This window comes from Trachurus japonicus, chromosome 24, assembly GCF_045865225.1.
Source record: "Trachurus japonicus isolate A0001 chromosome 24, Traja_1.0".
Taxonomy (NCBI): domain Eukaryota; kingdom Metazoa; phylum Chordata; class Actinopteri; order Carangiformes; family Carangidae; genus Trachurus; species Trachurus japonicus.
Window position 1 is genome coordinate 18033366 of NC_140930.1, and position 19730 is coordinate 18053095.

The 19730-nt window shown below is 41.3% G+C and overlaps 2 protein-coding genes and 1 long non-coding RNA gene across 3 annotated transcripts; 2 read left to right on the forward strand and 1 right to left on the reverse strand.

Moving 5' to 3' along the window:
* The first annotated feature begins 520 nt into the window (after positions 1–520).
* Positions 521–4257, forward strand: baalcb (BAALC binder of MAP3K1 and KLF4 b). Its single transcript, XM_085770731.1, has 4 exons — positions 521–702; positions 1340–1561; positions 3314–3513; positions 4038–4257. Exons 2-4 carry the CDS (start codon positions 1381–1383, stop codon positions 4200–4202), a joined length of 546 nt encoding a protein of 181 aa, XP_085626857.1. The 5' UTR covers positions 521–702; positions 1340–1380; the 3' UTR covers positions 4203–4257.
* On the reverse strand, positions 3713–8538 carry nme6 (NME/NM23 nucleoside diphosphate kinase 6). Its single transcript, XM_085770730.1, has 6 exons — positions 8289–8538; positions 7990–8085; positions 7123–7225; positions 6840–6879; positions 5653–5813; positions 3713–5298 (listed from the first exon to the last, which is right to left on the reverse strand). The coding sequence occupies exons 2-6, from the start codon at positions 8080–8082 to the stop codon at positions 5147–5149; spliced, it is 549 nt and encodes a 182-aa protein (XP_085626856.1). The 5' UTR covers positions 8083–8085; positions 8289–8538; the 3' UTR covers positions 3713–5146.
* Positions 8539–15984: 7446 nt separating this feature from the next.
* LOC146961824 (uncharacterized) lies at positions 15985–18772 on the forward strand. Its single transcript, XR_015035256.1, has 2 exons — positions 15985–16886; positions 18293–18772. It is a non-coding gene; the product is annotated as an uncharacterized LOC146961824 (long non-coding RNA).
* The last annotated feature ends 958 nt before the right edge of the window (positions 18773–19730 follow it).

The window sequence follows — 19730 nt, forward strand, 5'->3', positions numbered from 1 at the left end:
TTAAACCACGACGATATTTTGCCAAACACCCTCAACCCATTTTTTTTTTTTCCTTTTTTGCTTGGTTTTTAATTATCAATCGCTGTTATTGGTCATTTTCCTCTCGGCCTGTGTCTGACAGGTCGATTACTGCGTTTACTGCGTTTTTAGCCATCGTTTTTTTTTTTTACCCAACATGCTGCACTGCTGCTCTTTAGGATTCTCTCATACAAGTGAATGAGTAAACCAGGCGATAGAATGATCCATAGGAGGCCTGATTGGGAGCAGCTTAGCCAGTGTCAGTAAAAAATCAGACCTCATCTCATTTAGGGAAAGCCCAGTTGAAAAGGCTCAGCAGTCAACTATAGTGATTAAAGGCTGCTTAGCCTGTAGATAACGTCTGTGCCTTAATGATTTTACAACATGTATTGATTCTCAGTGCCAGAAGGTCTCTAGATGTCAATAAGAAGATAAAATGTCTTTTCTTTACTTCTTCACTTCTCTCTCTTCTTGTCTCCCTCCCTCTCTTGTTTCCCTACAGGTGATCACATGTTTTGATGATCAGCAGGCCGCCCTCCTTGACCTGATTGATGATTAGAAGATGTTGCCTCTAAATGCTGCTGAAGAAATGTAAACGTGACTGTGAGGGACCACTCGACCCACGCAGTCTCATTATCAATCATATGAGGGCACCCGGCGTGTCCCACAGCTGTGTGCTGTGCTGTGAGTAACCTACTGTTTATATGCTGTTGGCTACGTCGTTTGAGAAAATATCAGGTCAACAGTCTGAATGTGTTTCAGCCAAAGCTGTGAGTGAATATTGTTTTCGCTGTCTGTTAATTAGTAGTAACAAAAAAAACAAAAAAACATCACAGGTTCCCAAAGCTCTTCAGCTCAAAACAACAGCTTGTTTTTTAAATAACATTATTGCATAAGACACGTCAAGAGAAGCAGTAGATTCTCTCACCTGAGACTTTTGACATAGAGGATACTGTTTGATTCCTTCAAAAATGATCTTAACTATTAACCTGATGATTCTTAAACCTGTAGTTTCCATTAATCATTTTTTTGCCCCAGTTAAGGGTCAAATTAATGCAAATGAGTAAAAAGAGGAGAAGAAAACTGTTTCCCGAATGTTCATTAGGATAATGGCTAGCGTAGTTTATTCTATTTTAGTGTTTTGACCATTTTGTTTTCATGTCGACATGTTGTCACGTTGAAATATTGTCTGAGGAGGTATCTGCCATTAATCATATCATCATTATATATTGATTAAACTGCCAATCTCTCAGTCAGTGTGTGTCACTGCTCAAAGTAATCCAACTGAAATCCAGTGTAAACCTGTTTCTCTGCTCTGAAGAAAAGTCCACCTTGGGAGTGAAGCCGGCCCCAGGCAGCACTATGGGCTGTGGGGGCAGCAGGACCGACGCTCTGGAGCCTCGCTACCTGGAGAGCTGGACTAAAGAGACGGAGTCGACATGGCTGACCAGCACAGACACAGACATCCCTCTGTCGTCCATCCACAGCATCCCCTCGGAGAACTCGGAGGCCGGCTCCAGTTCTGAGAAAACAATCAGCCCTGGTAAGAAGAATGAATTATGGCTCTAGTGGATGGGTCAGTGAATATTTAATTGATCTGCTAACTGGATCAGCCTAACAGATAATACATTCATGGTTGCATAAATTGGCACTTACGTAATTGATTCCCACTGCAATTACAGTCTTCTTTTTACTGCTATTAAATGACTATATCATATGACCGCTTTCATCTCAGAGTAAATGACTACTCTATGTTCACTAATATGTTATTGCACAGAGGTTTTTATGATCAGGCTGTTTTAATATTGGCTGTGATCCACAGCGGGCAGCGAGAGTTCAGGCTCAGAGTCATATTGGATTAGCAGCGAGTGGTCGTTGCTTCACGCTGAACATCAAAGTGAAAGGTATCACCTATGCCGTTGGCGTCTATCTGCTTTACCCTGCAGGAAAAAATCCTGTAGGCGTAACAGTTTCCCTTTGCACATTCAACACCTCTGGAGGTTGTAAGTGTGTGACGCATTCGAAAAGAAAGAGAGAGGAAGAAACTGAAAGGAGATGGAAACCTTTGTCCTTGTGGTAGTTCATTTCTCCCGTGCATCCAGCTCAGAAACAGAATGAAGTCACTACAATCCTTTTGTTGTATGTTAATTTTGCCTCTTGCGTGCCGTTTTCTTTGAAGCCATTACAGGATGAATCAGTAAATGGGCATAATAGGTTACATCAAAAGCCAGTGTGCTCAAACAGGACTTGGCTCTCATGGCAACAGATACAGCGAGGAGTGAATGAACGAAGGCAGAGGAGCCTTGATGTGATTGTGAAGGCAAAATCAGTTGAGCTCCCTCAGAAGACATGAAACAGGTCCAGGTCTGTCTGAATTAACCAGCAACTGGTAACTGCAAAGATTAAATCAAGTACTACCTACATACTATTTATGTATGTTGTTGTTCATGTTGTGCTTATAAGGTAGTAGCCTACTTTCAAAGTGTTTTTCCGTAATTCATCACACTGTGGTCATAAGAGTTCAGCAGCAGCAGTAATGGACCTATAAACTATTTACTCTGTCCTGTGACTAATGAAAGAAACAAACTCAAGGAAACCACAGTAACGAACAAAAGGTCAGTACACAGTCACAGTCTCCCAAAGCTCAGGGAATACATGACTAATAATGCTGTTCCATATGCTGTTGGATTTGTTTGAAGGTCAGACCTTGATGATCTTCTAGATAATAACCAACCAGATCTTATTACTGTATCTTTGTTAATGCCACATGATTCATCTCTTAAGATATTGTTGGTAAATATCATAATGTGTCTTCTTTCAGCTGTTTCCTGAATATTTTATTCATCTCCTACATGATAACTGATTACAATTCATTTTCATGTATTGTTATTTATTGGTCTTTAGCCTCTTGAATCTGAATTTTGCTTTATTATTGTCAAACTGAGGTTAGGGCTAGGGTTAGGGTCTTTTTTGTATCGGATTTACATATTACAATTTACATGTTCTATAATAGATTAGTGTCATAACTAGCATATTAATTATTGTGGCCAAAAAGATGTTTTGTCAGGTCACAGTGATATTGGCATTTGACTACTTTTAGTTCATCCTTGAGTCCAAGTGAGAGTTTGAACCAAATTTGAAGAAACTCCTCCAGACGTTCCTGAGACGTTGCTTTCACAAGACCTTCAACCTAAAAACCTTGTACACCAGAGTGTGATGGAGCCTTGTTAACCTTGTGTGTGTTTGAAGAGACGACCTTTTGCTTTTCGGTCAGTAAACACAGATCTTGTTTCAGTTCCAGACTTCTTCGAGGACGGCCTCCCTCCTCCTGCGCAGGCGTACCTGAAGGTCTGCTCGGCCGTGTCTGAGGCCAGTCTGGATGACGTGAAGCCCAGCAGCCCTCCTGCCATCCTGGCCTCGCCGCCCAAAGAGGAGGCGCTGCCGTTGTCTGGCACCACAGTGCAGCGCCGAAGCGTCCTACACACTGAAGAGATTGTGAGTCTCTCCCTGTCTTTGTAAACGCTGCCACTGTCAAAGCACATTTTATTTTTATTTTCTTCTTTTCTGACTTCATCTCTTAATTCGTTGAGTAATAGCAGTGATTTGGGAGTAAAATACCTACTTTTTTATTCTTATTCTTGCTCATGTGTTATATTAATGGCTGAAATGTGAACAGAAATGCAGGATGCAACCATTCTGATTATCAAATATTAGTTTTATTCATTTTTTTAATCAAAACTTTAAACATTTCTTGTTTTCAGCTTCTTAGATGTGTTCTTGCTTTTTTTTTTGGTCATACATAACAGTAAATGGAAACTTTGGGTTTATATCTGTTGGCTTGACAAGACAAAACATCTGAAAAAATCAACATGGTCTGTGGGAAATGAAAACATGCATTTTCCACTTTTTTTCACATCTCAACAAACAAGACAAAAACAACACTTGTTTTCAATGCTTGTTTTTCATGCCACACTTTGCATTACAATAGTGCTTGATATGTCGTTCTTCACCGTTAACAGACGAAATGGCAGGACAATCGCATGTCGACCAAGCAGGTGACCATCACGGTGACACAGAGCATCCATCAGGTGGACAAGAACGGGAAGGTGAAGAAGTCTCTCACCACCTACGAGGTCATGAAGCCTGTGGAAACTCTGAAACAGGTGTCAGCACAAAACACTTGAGAGCAGGGGAAAGTGGAGGAAGCCAAAGAAAAAAACGATGACTGTGAAATAGATGAACTACATTATTTTTTTGCGGAGAAGACTTAATGGGTTGTTATGGGATGTGTGACTTTGCCAGAGACTCTCAACACTAAAATTTAAATAGGCATAAATTTCAACCTGGCTCGTTTTCTCATTTTTGACTCAGCCATATTATATTGAATTCTGTTTAATGTATCTCGATGGTGCCTGTTACGACAATGTTTCACTGTTCATTAGTTTGATAACAGAAAATACGAAATATGACATTTCAGAGCATAATAGAGTGTCAGACCAAAACTAAATGAAGAATTCATCATTCGCAACAGACAGCCTGTTTGGACCAGTGTTTGACACACTTCAAAATTCTTACGTTAAGTCGAATCTTGTTTTAAGATGCTTTTTAGAATAAATGTATGTGTAAAGGTTATAATTACAGTGTTATTTGACAGTATTGAATATTCACAAAGAATAAACGTTTTATTGTTTTGTTATTGACAAACAGGTAGTTGCTGCTGTGCTACAATCTGAATGGCTCAGGAAACTGAAACCGATCGTTACGAATGGCGTTTGTGATGATAATGTAAAACTGTCCGACTACATGGTGTTGTTTTGTACAATACAGTGTCTGATTTTCTTATCTAGTCATTTGTGTTTTCTAAAATGACAATAAATAAAAGAAAGACATACAGATGGCCCCTATTTTAAACTTAAACACATGGCAGGGAAGGAGAAACGGCTTTAATAGCACAGACATGGGATGCGCACATTGGCACTTTGAGGATCTGAGGTGAACAGTGAAACACAAAGTGCGGCAGGTTTCAGTGAACAAAGGATAAAAAATAAATCAGCAGCTGAATCGTTCTGCCTGTGTCTTTGACCTGACAGTGATTTGTTGTTCAGTGACTGTAGCAGCAGCTCTGAGGTCAGCTTTGTGCTGAAAGCGTGTGGATCTGTTTTTGATGGTCGAACTGGATTTGTCCCGCCCTGAACAACGGTTCCTCTTTCTCCATCCACTCGTCCACATGGAAGTCTGGGAAGAAGAAACTGATTTCTCTTTTTGCCGACTCAAGAGAATCTGGAGAAACGGGAAAAAAAAAAAAAAAAAAGATTTAAAAAATGTCCAGGGATAGAAAAAGCAGAAAATGTGTTATTGGCAGGACATGGTTTGTAATCTTAAGACTTCGATGAACTATAATAATAGGACCCTTGAGAACTTTGAGCCAGATGATTTATAGCATTGTGAAGATATTAAGACAGGATTTATGATGCACTTTTGTGGTTCCCCAAGAAAAAACATTATTTGTGTGTTTTTGGGATGCAACTTACCTTGAATGTTTAAATTTACACTACTTGTATTTCTGCCCTTTTCATACAATGATGTAGAGAGTTTATGCAGAGTAAACCTGATGAACCTGCAGTGTGATCTGACCTGAACCATGAGTGGTGTTTCGTGTGTCTGTGAGTCCAAACTGGGCCCTGATGGACGTAGGGGAGGTGTATCTGGCTCTGAAGACTTTGGTCGGTCCCATCAGTTCCCTCCAGTGACGAATGGCGTCGTCTCGGGCTAGAACGTATGCACGCATTGGGCCGCTGGGGGAAAAGAGTTCGACATCAGTTTGTATAGTCAACACAAGTTTAAATGTTGTACGGTCAAAACTGTGTGTGGGCCTGTTACACACAGAGCTTTTTTAGTGCCATCTAGTGGTAAGACTGCAGACTACAACCAACTGAATACCCCATCCTTTCCAAAAAATGACTTGCAAAAACATTTAAACAACTCTCTCTAAAGTCAGAGTTTGATCCCTCTGTTTTGGGTAACTATAGAAACATGGTGGTGCAACATGAGACAACCTGCTGCCTGTTTGGTAAAAAGGACTCGTTCTAAGCGAATGTAAACACAACAATTCTGAGTTTTTAGTGTTTAAACACTATTGGAAACATAATTATGATGATTATATTCCATTTCTTCTATTAGGTCCTCCTAAATACTACAAACTGTCCCTTTAACAGGAAGCTACAAAAAAAAAGAAAAAGGCTTTCCATACAAATCCAGTCTCTACACCCTAGAGGTCTCACAGATCGATAGTTATCAGTTTTAGCAAAAACAATGAAATACAATAACTGGAGCTTGAAATGTCGAAGATGCTTCTTGTGTTTCACTCAGAGAAAGGTTGCTGTGGCAACTACTGATTCACCGCTCTGACAAGACAAACATGACAACGTGATTACAAGCACCTTTAGCGGTCCGGCGGGTGTTCGCTTCATGCGGAGCTATTGTGAGCAGGCGACGTGGTAATTTTCAGACAATTGCCCCAGGAGTGTTTGTGCTAAACTTGGCAGTCCACTGATGATTGAAACTCCTGCTGTGAAGTTTCAGAGAATGATTTATTGGTGACCTGCTGAGCATGAAATAGGAGCGCGCGTCAACTGAGGAGAGCTTTTTGTGTGCCAGCCCCGTGGGTTATGGGTATATGGAAATTTCCTTGTTATTTCATTTCAAGTACATCAGACAGAAATCGACATCCATCCAAAGGCACAGAAGCAAGAGTGGTTTCTACCCCTGTGTCATGAGTCAGGATTTATACATTTGTGATGTGAGTGTGAAGCAAGACTCACCTTGACATGAACTCAACAAGTCTTTGATAGAAGAATCGGCCTAAGAAACAAAATAAATTGGATTATGACAAATTATCATGACAGTCATCACCAGAAAGACTTTCAATGATGCAACAAGAGGCTGTTTTCTCTCTGTAGTACAGTGATGGATGAATCACTTGTTCAACCTTCACATATCTGCTAAAACAGGCTGTCGACTCATTTGTTTACTCGGATGGAAACTCTGTGGAAGAACGAATGCTAACTGGTAATTTCAGTAAACACATAGGAGGTTTATTCTCACCTGAGTGTTCAGCGTAAAAACTCTCAGAGTCCTGTCTCCTCCACACCAGGTCTTTACATCTGACGATGACAAAGTTGTTCTCAAGGATTCTTTGGTGAAGAGCCTGAGGGGAATAAAATAAAATAGTTGTTGACTTTGTTGTGCCGCAGTGTAGCTGATGATACCGAGTAAACAGCTTTATCTAAATGTTTGGATCACAGCTACATGCAGGGTAATGTGTACAGAGCTGAAAAGAAGAAGAAGAAATAAGAAAAGGGGGCAGCATTCTGATATTATTATCATACTAAACAAAAAACAATCGATACAGCATAGTACAGCAACATTGTGTAGTAATATTATATACATAGATACACAGTTGCCAGGTATCAATCTGTTATGTAAATTGCAAATACAAATTTTTGTTTTTAGTACTAGGTTATTGTGTCTGCTTTGTGAGAATGAAAACAATGTAAGTGAGAACTTGATCTTTTTAGATAAAACAGATGTTGATACAAGTTTTCCTTTCAGGACATAATTTGCAGTAGCAAAAAGGTTAAAAACAAACAAACAATACACAATGTATTACATTTGTTATTGAAATACTCAGGAAATCCTGTACAGTATCGTTATGATGTCCGATTATGATTCCCACCTTTACTGAATGAATAGAAATACAAAGACACCACAGACTAAATTATGGCATTTCTAAACAAGGTGCACACAGAGCCTCAACTTACTAGTCACCCTGCATTTCAGTGTGTGAGTTAAATAACTGGTCTAACTGTATATGAATCAAATGATATTCAGTGGACTGTCCGGTGTGTTTGCTCAGTCTGGAGGACCACAGGCTGAGTGACAGTGACAGAAACATGAACAAAGAGAGCTGACCTCTAACATCAGAGGATGAGCCACAGCGTCCGGTTTGATGACCGCCAGGGTGAGCTGCAGCACTTTGGACATGCGGACAGCTGTGAGTCTCATGGTCTGCAGAGGGGACAGACATTCACACTGTCAGTGATGCAGCAGTGGAGCAAACAGGAAGCTCTAACCTGAACCTACGTGTACATTTATCTGTAAGTGCATTAAACATAAGGCAGCGGTGGTTTTACCTTTACCTCTAGCTACAACTTAACTATAAAACAGTGCAGCTCATGAATATTCAGTGGGCTAATGAGACTGATACCGACCTCTGTTGGTTCTGGTTTCCAGAATAATGGTCAGCTAGCGTAGGGAAATCGCAGCGACACACGACGTCTCCATTAAACTAAATATAAACTCAATACTTTACTCATCATTTAACCCTTAACTTGAGTACAAGTCATTTCTAACTTGTTGAAACGTGATAATGAATTTAACATAACGGTGCAGTGTGATTATTGCCTGATAAACCCTTGCAGCACGGGGACAGTCCGTCTGTAAATACTGTCCCCGGAAACTGAGCAGGCACATGACGTTCCCCCTGAGAGAGCGACGCTAAAATAAAACAGCTACAGAAGCTGTGTGTAACACAAACATATTATAATTATTGCTTAAGAGAAATTAAGAAAACTTAAATTAATACTGCTTTATTGGTGAATATAAGTTCTGTTGTCCTCTCACAGCAAGGCAAAGGTAATCACAAAGCAGCAGCAAAGGATCATTAGAGGGATTCAGCAGGGTAGGTTTACAGTTTTCTTTTTACAGTCTATGGTTTACACTAAACCCCTAGTTTCAGTGCTATAGTGAAATAGCACTGCTCAGTGTGTAATTCTTCTTCACTATGTCCCCTAATCCTGTCCCCTATCCCCCCAACTCCCTCGATGTAGGGTACACCATAGTGTTATTTCTTCTTCAGTTTTTTGAAGTATAATATTATCAAAAATAAACTGCCCAGCTAAGTTTGACAATAATGAACTAAATGAATGAAAACTGTGTTATTGTGATATGTCATTTATGCTTCAAAGTGCATCACAGCTTTATTCCATTTTTTTTAATGCAATAGTCATAAACAGGAAGTTCACTGACATTTCAGAGCAAAAGCTGCTTCAGTTGGACACAGATTAAATTAAGACTGAGAAAACAAAACTCACAGTCACAATAAATGAAAAAAATGCTTTTTAGTTCATTTTTCAAAGCAAATATTATTATCTCTTAATGCAGTTTGAAATTCTCTCTGCCTCTAACTACTTAAATACTGCTATGAAATCATTTATCCACTAAATAAACTAAATCATTCCAATTATATAAACTCACTGGAATTTAATACATTTGTAAAACCTCTGCTTTCAGTACACAGAAGTATGTCGACTATTCTAGTCTATTCAATCACCCACTTCAAATATAAGTTTGTTTGTTTGTTTGTTTTCATCTACCTGTGTATGTTTCTGTGTTTGGCATCACATATTTTATGCAGTTAGTTGTTCCACTGTGATGTTTTGCCACAGACTGGTGTTTGAATGTGAAAGTTATTATGAGTTCCATGTTGAAAATAGATATTTCTCCTTGGAGAGTTGTCCTGCTGCTCATCACCGCTGGATTAGGATTAGTTTTAAATCAACCATAGATCCACATTTGTGGCTTTGTGCATCAAACCTTGTGATTTTTTAGAAGAACGTTCACTGAAGTTCAACGGCAGAACATGTGAATAACAGGTTTTTATCATTGTTACAAATTATGTACAGTACATTGGGGCAAATAGAAAATTCCCAGAGCAGAAGAGTGATAGAGCTGAAAGGTCAGAGATTATGGGTGAGCCATTCCTGAATAGATGCTCCCTCCGGTAGCTGCGGGTCTCTGGGGAGAAGCAGCGACGTAGCAGCTACAAGCAGCGACTGGAGTGAGGGAGATTTTTGTCTGTGGAATTTCATCAATGTGGGAGATCAGACATACAGTATGAGTTACAAACACGGAGCACATTCCTGCAACACAAAATGGCCACACCCTTGAAAAGAGGAGATTGTGTGTTTGTGCACGTGTGTGTGTGCGTGTGTGTGAGGTTTGACATTCAGAGAGAGAGAGAGAGAGAGAGAATAGGAGGGAAGAAAGGGGGGATGGATGTCCCACATAGGTTTCTCCCACCTGCCCATGTCATGTGACTCCGGGTGACACCACAGCTGTTACCTCCCATGAGGGGGATGGAGAGGACGAGAGGAGGTGTTGGGTGGGTGTGGGGGTCAATCTGACACATTTTGAGAATATAGCTTAAAAAAATCTTATATAAAACTCTTGTGCTTTTATTCATTTTACAGTTATTACACAATTATTAAATGTCACAGGCAGGACGATGTACAAGAGAATGAGGGTGTTTAGAATAGAAAAATGTATCAAATGTGCATAATTATATTATAATTAGATCTTAAACTAACCTCCTATTCCTCTATGAGACTACAGTTACTGCAGTATCTGCTTTATGCAGCTGCCCAGTGTTTCGTCTGAGCCCACACACACTGAGCACCAGGCACATGTTATAGACAGAGGTAGACCAATGAGAAGATGTACACTAATCAAGCCTGATCCTAATTACACAGGCATCCAGTCCTGTTAGTTTAAATGGCAGATGGCACCATGGTTCATCTTCAAAATGAGCCTGACAGTACAGTTATTGTCCAGGGTCCTGATGAATAAGAGCAGAGACAGGGACCTCTTGGCCCCTCGCCACAGCACACAAGCAAGATCTGACAGGAAATAGAGAGGAGGGCTGAGGATGGTGTGTGAAAAAGTTCATCCATATAGATTAGAGACATTTTAATATGTCTCTATTTTCAACATGTTATATTTCCACTCACACAAAAAGAGGTTTAAGACCAGAGACAAAAGCTGAACACCGCTGACTCTTTCTTTAAACATCCTCAGCTGGGCGGCTGATTCAGCTCACCCACCCCCCGCCCAGCTCTCTGCCCACCATAAACCCCATCTCTGTTTTATCTCGGTGTCACCGCTGCTGCTGACTGCTGCTGCTGTTGCTGCTGGCTCTCCTGCAGTTGTCATTCCCTTTTGGTGGGAGTCGGGCGGCAGCTGAGTGACTGACCACCCCCACAGGCTCTTGGGTGTCCACAGGCTGCTCCCCACTCATTCCTCCACCAGGAGCCACAGTAATGGATCAAGTGAAAAGTCACAGAGCACCATGGAGAAAAAAAAAATTAAGATGATGGCAGACAAACTGTTGTATTTGAGAGTAAAGTTCATGTTGAAGTTAATATTGTAGTGTGTTGATGTGTGAGTGTTACACACATATACAACTGTATGACGATCTGGAGACTACAACATACAGTAGCAATTTAGCCATGAATACAAGACTTTATTTCATAGTAATCAACTTGAATTAGTCTGCAGGAAAAATAAAGTTTCAATTAATACATGAATAATTATTGGTGGATATTTACTTGGGTTTAAATAAATGCAGCTGCTCTTTCAAAGAAACTCCCCCTCAAGGCAACAACTGGTTATAAACCCGACCAGTGGTGGAATGTAACTGACTACATTTGCTCGACCTCTATACTGTGTTTGACCCAATTATGTTTTACTTTAGTAGGCTGCATCTCTTTTATGCTATACTTTATATGTCTGTTTTTGTATTTTTTACTCCACTACATTTTTCAGCTCTTGCCACTACATATCAAATAAAGACAACACTGTATTATCAGTTTATAAAACCTGATAGATTTATTCAACTTTTCAACAGTTGTTAAAGCCAGCCACAATACGAATAACCATTTTATGATATGTCATAAAATAACTACTTTATAACTAACTTTTACTTTGATCCTTGAATAACAACTTTCTGATTATATTTCAATACATTTTTTGTCATTTTGACTGCAGGACTTCTACTTGTTATTGGTTATTATTGTGTTATAACTTATTACTGCTTTTATACGTAAATGATCTTAAGTCTAAAACTCAAAATCATCAAACTGCTTTGTTCAATACTAGAAAAACTAGTAAAAAAAATAATAAGGAAATGACAAACTTGAGAAGTGAAGCATTGTACGATCTGATACAGTGAAACATTTCCAGTTTAATAATATTATTAATAATAATGGCTTTGATTTATATAGTGCTTTTCATGGCACCCAGAGCACTTTACAGAAACCATTATTCATTCATACACATTCACACCGGTGGTGGTAAGCTACGTCTGTAACCACAGCTGCCCTGGGGCAGACTGACAGAAGCGTGGCTGCCAGTGTGCGCCAAACAGCCCCTCTGACCAGACATTCATACACATTCATACACATTCACACGCATTCATATACATTCACATGAGGCAAGGTGGGTAAGGAGGACACCAAGGACACAACGACAGTGACTGGGATGGAGCAGGTTTCCAACCTCCAACCCTCCGCTTGTTGGACGACCCACTTTGCCCAGTTTACCACAGACAGTCCTCAGCAGTGTATTTGATCAGTAGACACCAGTAATGAATCATTTGCACTGTGTATATCATTTATACTGACATTACTGCACTGGTAATGTATTTGGTGTACGTGTGCTGTGAGTTAGATTTCATCCTTTCTACCTGTATGTAACTATCCAGTTATTCAACTTTCTTTATTATCTTTCTGTAGCTTGGTTGGTTATGCGAGACACTTTTTTGTTCTTATTATTAGTGACAACAGAGTTAATTATGCTAATGCGATGCAAGGAATTACGAACCAGCTGCCAGTATTGTAAAGAAAACACTCTTACTCTAACCTGGATTTTGAAATGAACATTTTATGCAAATACAGACACTTGTCCTTGTTTCCTGTCTAATGTGCTCCCGTGAAGTCCTGTGAGAATGTTATTATAATCAGGACCTTATGTAAATAAACTTGATTAATTACGACACTTGGAACAATCTCTCTCTCTCTCTCTCTCTCTCTCTCGTTGGCTCACGATTCGTCTTCCAACATATGGAGAAAAATCTACAGTCAGCTTTGACCTGCGTCCTCTGCTGTGTGCTGATCCACCACATTGCAGCTCACCTGTCACCCGGTCACTCAGAGGCCGCCTGATCATTACAGCAGGGCCATTTAGGGGGAACACGGGGCCCCGGCGTAACACCCACAAGCCTTTTATGTCTTAATTGTTTGATGGGTGAGAAAAGATGGGGACGTGTTTCCTGTTTTAACACCTTTTGGGCCTTTAGCAACAGATCAGAGCTAAATAAGAGGAACATTATATTATCAGAAGTGACCACCTTTTGTTTAATTACATATCCTTCAGTCATGGTATGACTCAATGGGATTCTTTTATTTTGAAATTTCACATTATCACTTGGTAAAAACAGCAAATGCTTTGTTATTCACATCTTTATACTATCTGCACTTCTGCTCTCTACTGAATTCAAAGCATCCATCTAAACCCCTCTGTCTGTCCCCTCGGTGAATCACGGGAGCGAGCTGCCTTCACCTCTCCATCACCTGTTCTCCATTTTAGCCCTAAATGCTGGTGACCTTTGACCTTTCCGCTCCATTGCTTCACCACACGGGACCGGGCTCCTTGCAACAGCTGTGTCAACCTCAGTCCTGGCAACTGGTGTGCCCAGGGAAGGACAGAGAGTGGCATTAAAGTCAGACCACATAATGAGTCAGCAACAAGCTACAAAGATACGTTTTGTCTTTGTTGGAAACAAGCAGCTCACTTCTCCTTCTTGGTTTGTTGTTAAAGCATCAGTAATCATTCCCTCTTTGAAATCACATTGTCATTTTTGTCGCCTCTGTGCTGCATGCTTTTGCTCATTTCATTGTTAAAACTTGGAGACCCGTAAGAAGCAATTTGGAAATTAAAACACATCTTTAAGGTCATAAAAAATGAAAATACAGCATGTTTAAAGAGATCTCTATAGGTTAACTCTCCACCTCCTGCAGGGTTTCCTCCAAAGTACAGAGGTTAATCTGCGAGGTTGTCCCATCCTGTGCATGTGCAGGACGTCAGCTGCCAGTTTATTTATACCAATCGATGCTATCCGTGCTATCCTCTTTTGAAGAAACTGCTCTGGGGTTAGTCAGTCCAAGTCCTACCTGCTGTCCCGAGGGAAATTATTTCCTTCGGCCAAGAAAAGTTTGTTGTGACATTGGCAATGGGGCAGATGGGTATGACAGAGGGGAACAAAGTGATTAGCAAACGGGGGGCCCAGTATGTGAACGCGGGTTAAAAATAACCTTGTTGACCCAGTTTGTAGATAATATGCAACTGGACTGCTGAGCTTCTGTGCTGTCATTCTCATATTCTGGATTAATTGTTCTTAAAAAAAAATTGTCCCAGTGGATTTAGGAAGGAGTGAAAACCTGCACTGAACCAAAACTCCAATAGGCATTTAAAATGGACTTTTAAAGGTTTTTTTTAAAGGTCCATTTAAACTGTAATGATGATCGCCAGACTGATTAACGGAGCTCAAAGAGAAGAGGGGTTGACAGATTAAAAAAAATCACAGGGTAAGATGAGATCTGTCGCATGATGCATGACACATGATGAAAGAGAAACAGATGATTTGATGAAGCACTTTGGCCCGATCATTGTGTTGGCACATCCTCGGCCCGTGAGCCAGTGTGTGACAGCAATCAGCTGTCCGTCCCCCTGTTAAGAGGAACGGCAGGATTATGATTTGTGTCTTATAACCATTGTGTCCGGTGCGAGCCACAAAGAATCCACTCAACAACAAAAGTCATCTGATATTCCTAGCACCCAGATATATCTGGCAAGGCCTTGGCGCATAGCTGACATTAGTGGAAATGTTGCATTTGTGATACTCCCCGGGCCCGGGGCCATGGGAAATATTGAACAACTGTCGAATTTAGACAACATCCTGTGGCGGAGAAAAACGGGAGCTACAAAGATGCGATGGGGTTGCTATTTGTGGACGGCGAGTGCCTCGAAAATAGCGAGAGCATTAGGTTTCAGTGTAAGCCCCCCTCTCTGAGCTCGAGCTTTCTGTGAATGAGGCCCGGGTTCCTATCACACCCAACCCCAGAGCTGATTTTAGAACACAGGTGTTGACCTTAGTGGAGCGGCTTGTGCTTGCTGCAGAGGAAAATGAACCCCTGAGCTCGGCCCATTTGCCTCTACAGAGCTGGTGATCGCTGTGTAAATGCTTCAAAACACTCATATACGGATCTATGCATTGTATATGATCACTTAAAAGATGTTAACAGTTAATACAATGAAAGAAAAACTCCTATTTTCTCACTGGTGAGATGTCTGATGGATAAATTACTAACACTTTTGACTTTGACTCCTTTAGCTGATTGATTTTGTCCTTGTTGAACATTTTCTTCCGAGTTTTTCCACTCAACAAAAGTAGCTTCTAATTCACCCAGTGAAGTTTTTCAAAGTGTCATGGCAGCAACATGGTCACCTTGTGTCTGTTTGAGAATAAACACCATTATCTTATTCACACTCCTCACATGTCGTTAGCTGTGCTTGAGTAAAATAGGTTTAAATTTCATCTCATTACTGTGTTTACCACATTTGGAAGACGGTGAAGCAGCTCCCACACACACAACATCTCATCATCTCAAGAAGTCAGAGTGTCATGTCGCGTATCGAAGTGGCTTTAAAATGGTGTTCAGAGGCCGGTAAATGATTTTGACAACAGCCAGCGTTGATTTTTTTTTTCTGTCTTCTCCTAAACTGTAAATGACACAGTGAAACTAAAGTGAAGCCCAGAAACCAAACTGGGATGAAATTCAACCTTGGCTTCAGCTGTGACTCATGGTCGCCTGTAACTGCTGTTCTGACCGTAGCCCCCCAAACCCCAATAAAACACGCCCATCATGCAGTTGCTTCCTTGTTTCTCTGTATCCCTCTCTTTCTCCCTCTTCTTTTTATTTTTTTTTCCTCCAAAAAGGAGCCATTGACATTCGGTGTAAAATAGAGGCAGGGGTGGGGTTGAGGAGTTAGTTTGGGGGGTGGGGGGGTTGAACAGAGGAACGGCAGGGGTGTAGGGTGTCTTGAGCCCAGTGTGAACAGCTGAGAGGTGTGATTTCACAGGCTGGCTCCCCCCTGTCAGGGCCCTGATTGGGCCGGACAGGAGGCGCAGGAGAGGCCCGGGCTTCTAAAGGACACCAACAGGTGGGAGGCCGCTTTGGAGGGGGGCGCTCCTGGCGGGATAGAAAAGGCCGGTCTGCAAGGCCTGTTGTGGGCACAATCCACTGGCCAGATACGGAGGAGGATGGTTGATCGCAGGAGAGCTGAGGTGAAGAGAGGAGAGGAGAGGAGAGGAACAGGGTGGATCTCAGGAAGTGGAGGGATAGTTTGAGATGAGTTTGGGCTCCAGGGAAAAGGAGGAAGGTTTGTGTCTGTGTGTCTGTGTGTCTGTGTGTTTGTGTGTGTTTGTTCCTTGAGGACACAGAGTGAGAGACATCAGTCATAGTCTTTATTTAGATCTTCAAACTGTTCTCTAGTGTTTTATGTAGGCTGAGATTTGGCAGGATTTACGTCTCTGCGCTGCCTTCAGGCTCAGTTTCCTTGATTTGCAGCTCCGTGTGAGCAAAGCCAGGCGTCAAACCAGTTGTTAGATGTTGCCTCTCGGCCAGTTTTTTTTTTTTTTTTATGACAGCGCAACACCTCTGTCAGGTGAGGGGGAAGCTGAGGTGTGACACAGGAAAGAATCAGGGAGTTTGGGGGACTTGATTGGAGGGGAGTGGACGGGGGAGCGTCCTAATGACCATTTGGTTTGACACAACAGCGGTCAGATTTATCAAGGGATTCGCCACTAGATAGACAGTGACTGTGTAGGAGAGGCTGCCTGAACCCACTGTGGCCTCCAGCTCTGCTCCAACACCAGACAACCACCAAGAGGAGATGCAACACGCTCATGGAAGGTGAGTAAAGTATTCAAGCTCATGTTTTATTGTAAACATGTGTCTTTTTTTTGGTCTTTTTTAACAATAATGTTCATGAGTTGTGACCTTAAAGCAGTTCCACAAGTGACATTTCTACACAGTGGATGGGATCAACATGACTTGGCATGGCATGATGTTGAGGGAATAACACAGATTGTGACCTTTGTCTGCTGGAAGTTAGTATTCGCCTCGCCCTCCAGAGTTATTCAAACACAGTTCATCATCATCATCACCATGCTGGCATCAGAGAGCTGGTATTTGCCAGTTTTAATGTTAAATCTCCTCATGCTCATTGTCAGGGTCATGTTTTTCTTTTAGGACTTGGAAGACATGATTTTTTTTCTTTCCTCTATACATTTAGACAAATGCAGGAAAATAAGACAAGCTGGGGAAATATTCCACTTAAAATTTCCCCACATCCATCCAACACAACTTGTTATATTTCTAAATTTCATGTGAGTGAAGCCGCCATCAATGTGTTCCCTCAGTCCCTCTTCCCTCTTTCTGTCACAGTTAACCATTGTTAAGCCGGTTGTTTCCCGCTACTCTGCATCTGTGACTATGAAAGGGTGCTTTGTGTCCGGGGAGCGGTGAATCCAGTTGTTGCCCCTTGTGAGGACATGCTTCCTTATATCCCCATATTAATACACCACTTATGGAATGTAAGGAAGTGTGTGGTTACAAGGGGTCATGAACGCCAACCCGCCGCAAGAAGACGACACATTTCTGACTGAATAGTTTTTTCTTCATGTTTATTTGGCTTTTTTTTGTTTTTTTGTTTAGTGTTTTTTTTTTCTTTTTTCAGAGAATGACAAGTTGTATAGGATGGAGCTAGATTTAGTGCAATTGTCTGAGCGCGCCTTTGTCTGTTTTGTGTGTTGGGGGGTGGGGTGGGGGGTTAATCAGTGTGTGTGTGTGTGTGTGTGTGTGTGTGTGTGTGTGTGTGCGTGGGGCAAGGCAACAGGTGAAAGGCCTGTTCCCTCTCCTTCAGCTCAGGCACGTGTACAGTTAGCATTACTCCCAGGGCCGCTGATCGGGTCTCAGGGACTTCTTGAAAAATTCCTGCCCTGCCCCAACTGCTGACAGTCAAGGCGGATTGACAGACCACAGCTGTCACCCATTATAGCAACCAAGAAGGACTCTCAAAAAAGGCAGAGAGAGGAAGGGAGGGCATGGGATGTGGCGCTGTCATCATGGGGGTGAAGGTTTCCGCTCCTGTAGGCCGGGTTTGGAAGGAAACAGTAGCGATGTCACCGGCTGTCAGGGTTTCAAACCTCTAAATAGGAACTTTCTGCTCGGTAACATGGAGGCATTTGTTTATACGTTGTGACCGTGTTTGTTGGTGATATCAAGTCTCACATCTGTTTTTCTCTCTCTGTGTCCAGGTAAGGCTGAAGAGGACACGTCGGCCTGAAGATGCCCACCTTCTGTTCCCTCTCTTTTTCCCTCTCTAGTTCCTGTCTTTTTCTTTGCCCTCTCCCCCTGTAACTTTCCTTCTCCCCCCTTCCTCTTCCTCCTCCTCCTCCTCCTCCTCCTCCTCCTCCTCCTCCTCCTGCTCTCTCTGGCTCAGCTGAAGCAACACGCCTTGCTGTGGCTGGTCAAACGGAACCAAGTCAGGTGTTTCTGTGAGGTTTGGTCCCCTTCAACCAGCTACTGCGTCGTGAATTCAGTCAGCAGACACCAGCGTGGACTCAAAGACAGAGACAGAGGGCGTTGGGGTGCAGCCAGCGCTGCACACTCTGGGAGCTGGTGGTCAAAGACAGTAGATTGTGTACAGTATTTTCCTTCAGTTGGTTCAGTGTTGGTTGTTTCCTGTGTGAGGCTTGTGTGTTTGAAAAAGAAAATAAAGGATTACTGACAACAGACTGAGGTGTCAAATTTCAGAGATTTGCAATAATTGAGAGTGAAATGTCCTCATATGTTTGGATTTTTATGTTATTGATTAGTCATACAATGATACAAAATATGTAATTGGCTTGATTTATATAGTCTACAGGTATGACTCCAGTTCAAAATGGCATTCAAATAGGTGAAATATACACATAACCTTCTCAGCAAAAAACTCATCACTGTGGCTTAAAATACTTTTTTCTTGCCTGTTTGATGGGTGATTTAGTGACTGTCAATTGTGATATATAGCCTATATATATATATATATATATTTTTTTTTAATCATTTAATTGTTCAAAGAAAAGGTTAGGTTAGTGTATTTAATGACATGCATAATTATTAGATATCTCTTGTGAAAAACAGGTTTGTGTAATCTAACTAGTACACTTTAGAGAAAATGGAGAAAAACATTCATTCGGAAATGTTTGTTCCGATAAAAGCTGCAATATGATACATAAGTAGGGTTAAGACTATAAATAATGAGCAACAAACAAGCATCAAAAGTGTGATTTTTTTTGTGTTGTCATTGTTGCTGTGCCATACATTTCACTGAATATCAAGATTCCCTTGAAATACCATATTATTGTTTGTTTATTAATCTAATTATTAGTCATATTAACCTGGAGTATATGACACTAAACACCAAGTCCAGTCCAGAAACTTCAGAACCATGGACAGCACCCATGATTCCCACTGTAACGATAATTACGTTGAGTGGTCTTTTGTGTTTTTGCCAGTAACTCACAGCAGGAGGACGCCGGTACAAAGAAACTGTCCTGCAGCTTTAAAAGTCCCAGCTTTAATTCCCACATCACACACTCATTTTCATCGCCCATCTGTGTGTCCTTGAAAAATGCAGTGAACCTCTCCACTCATGCATAATGTAGTGAGTTGAAAATCTAAGTATGGAAATAAATAGAGGAGACTCTTTTA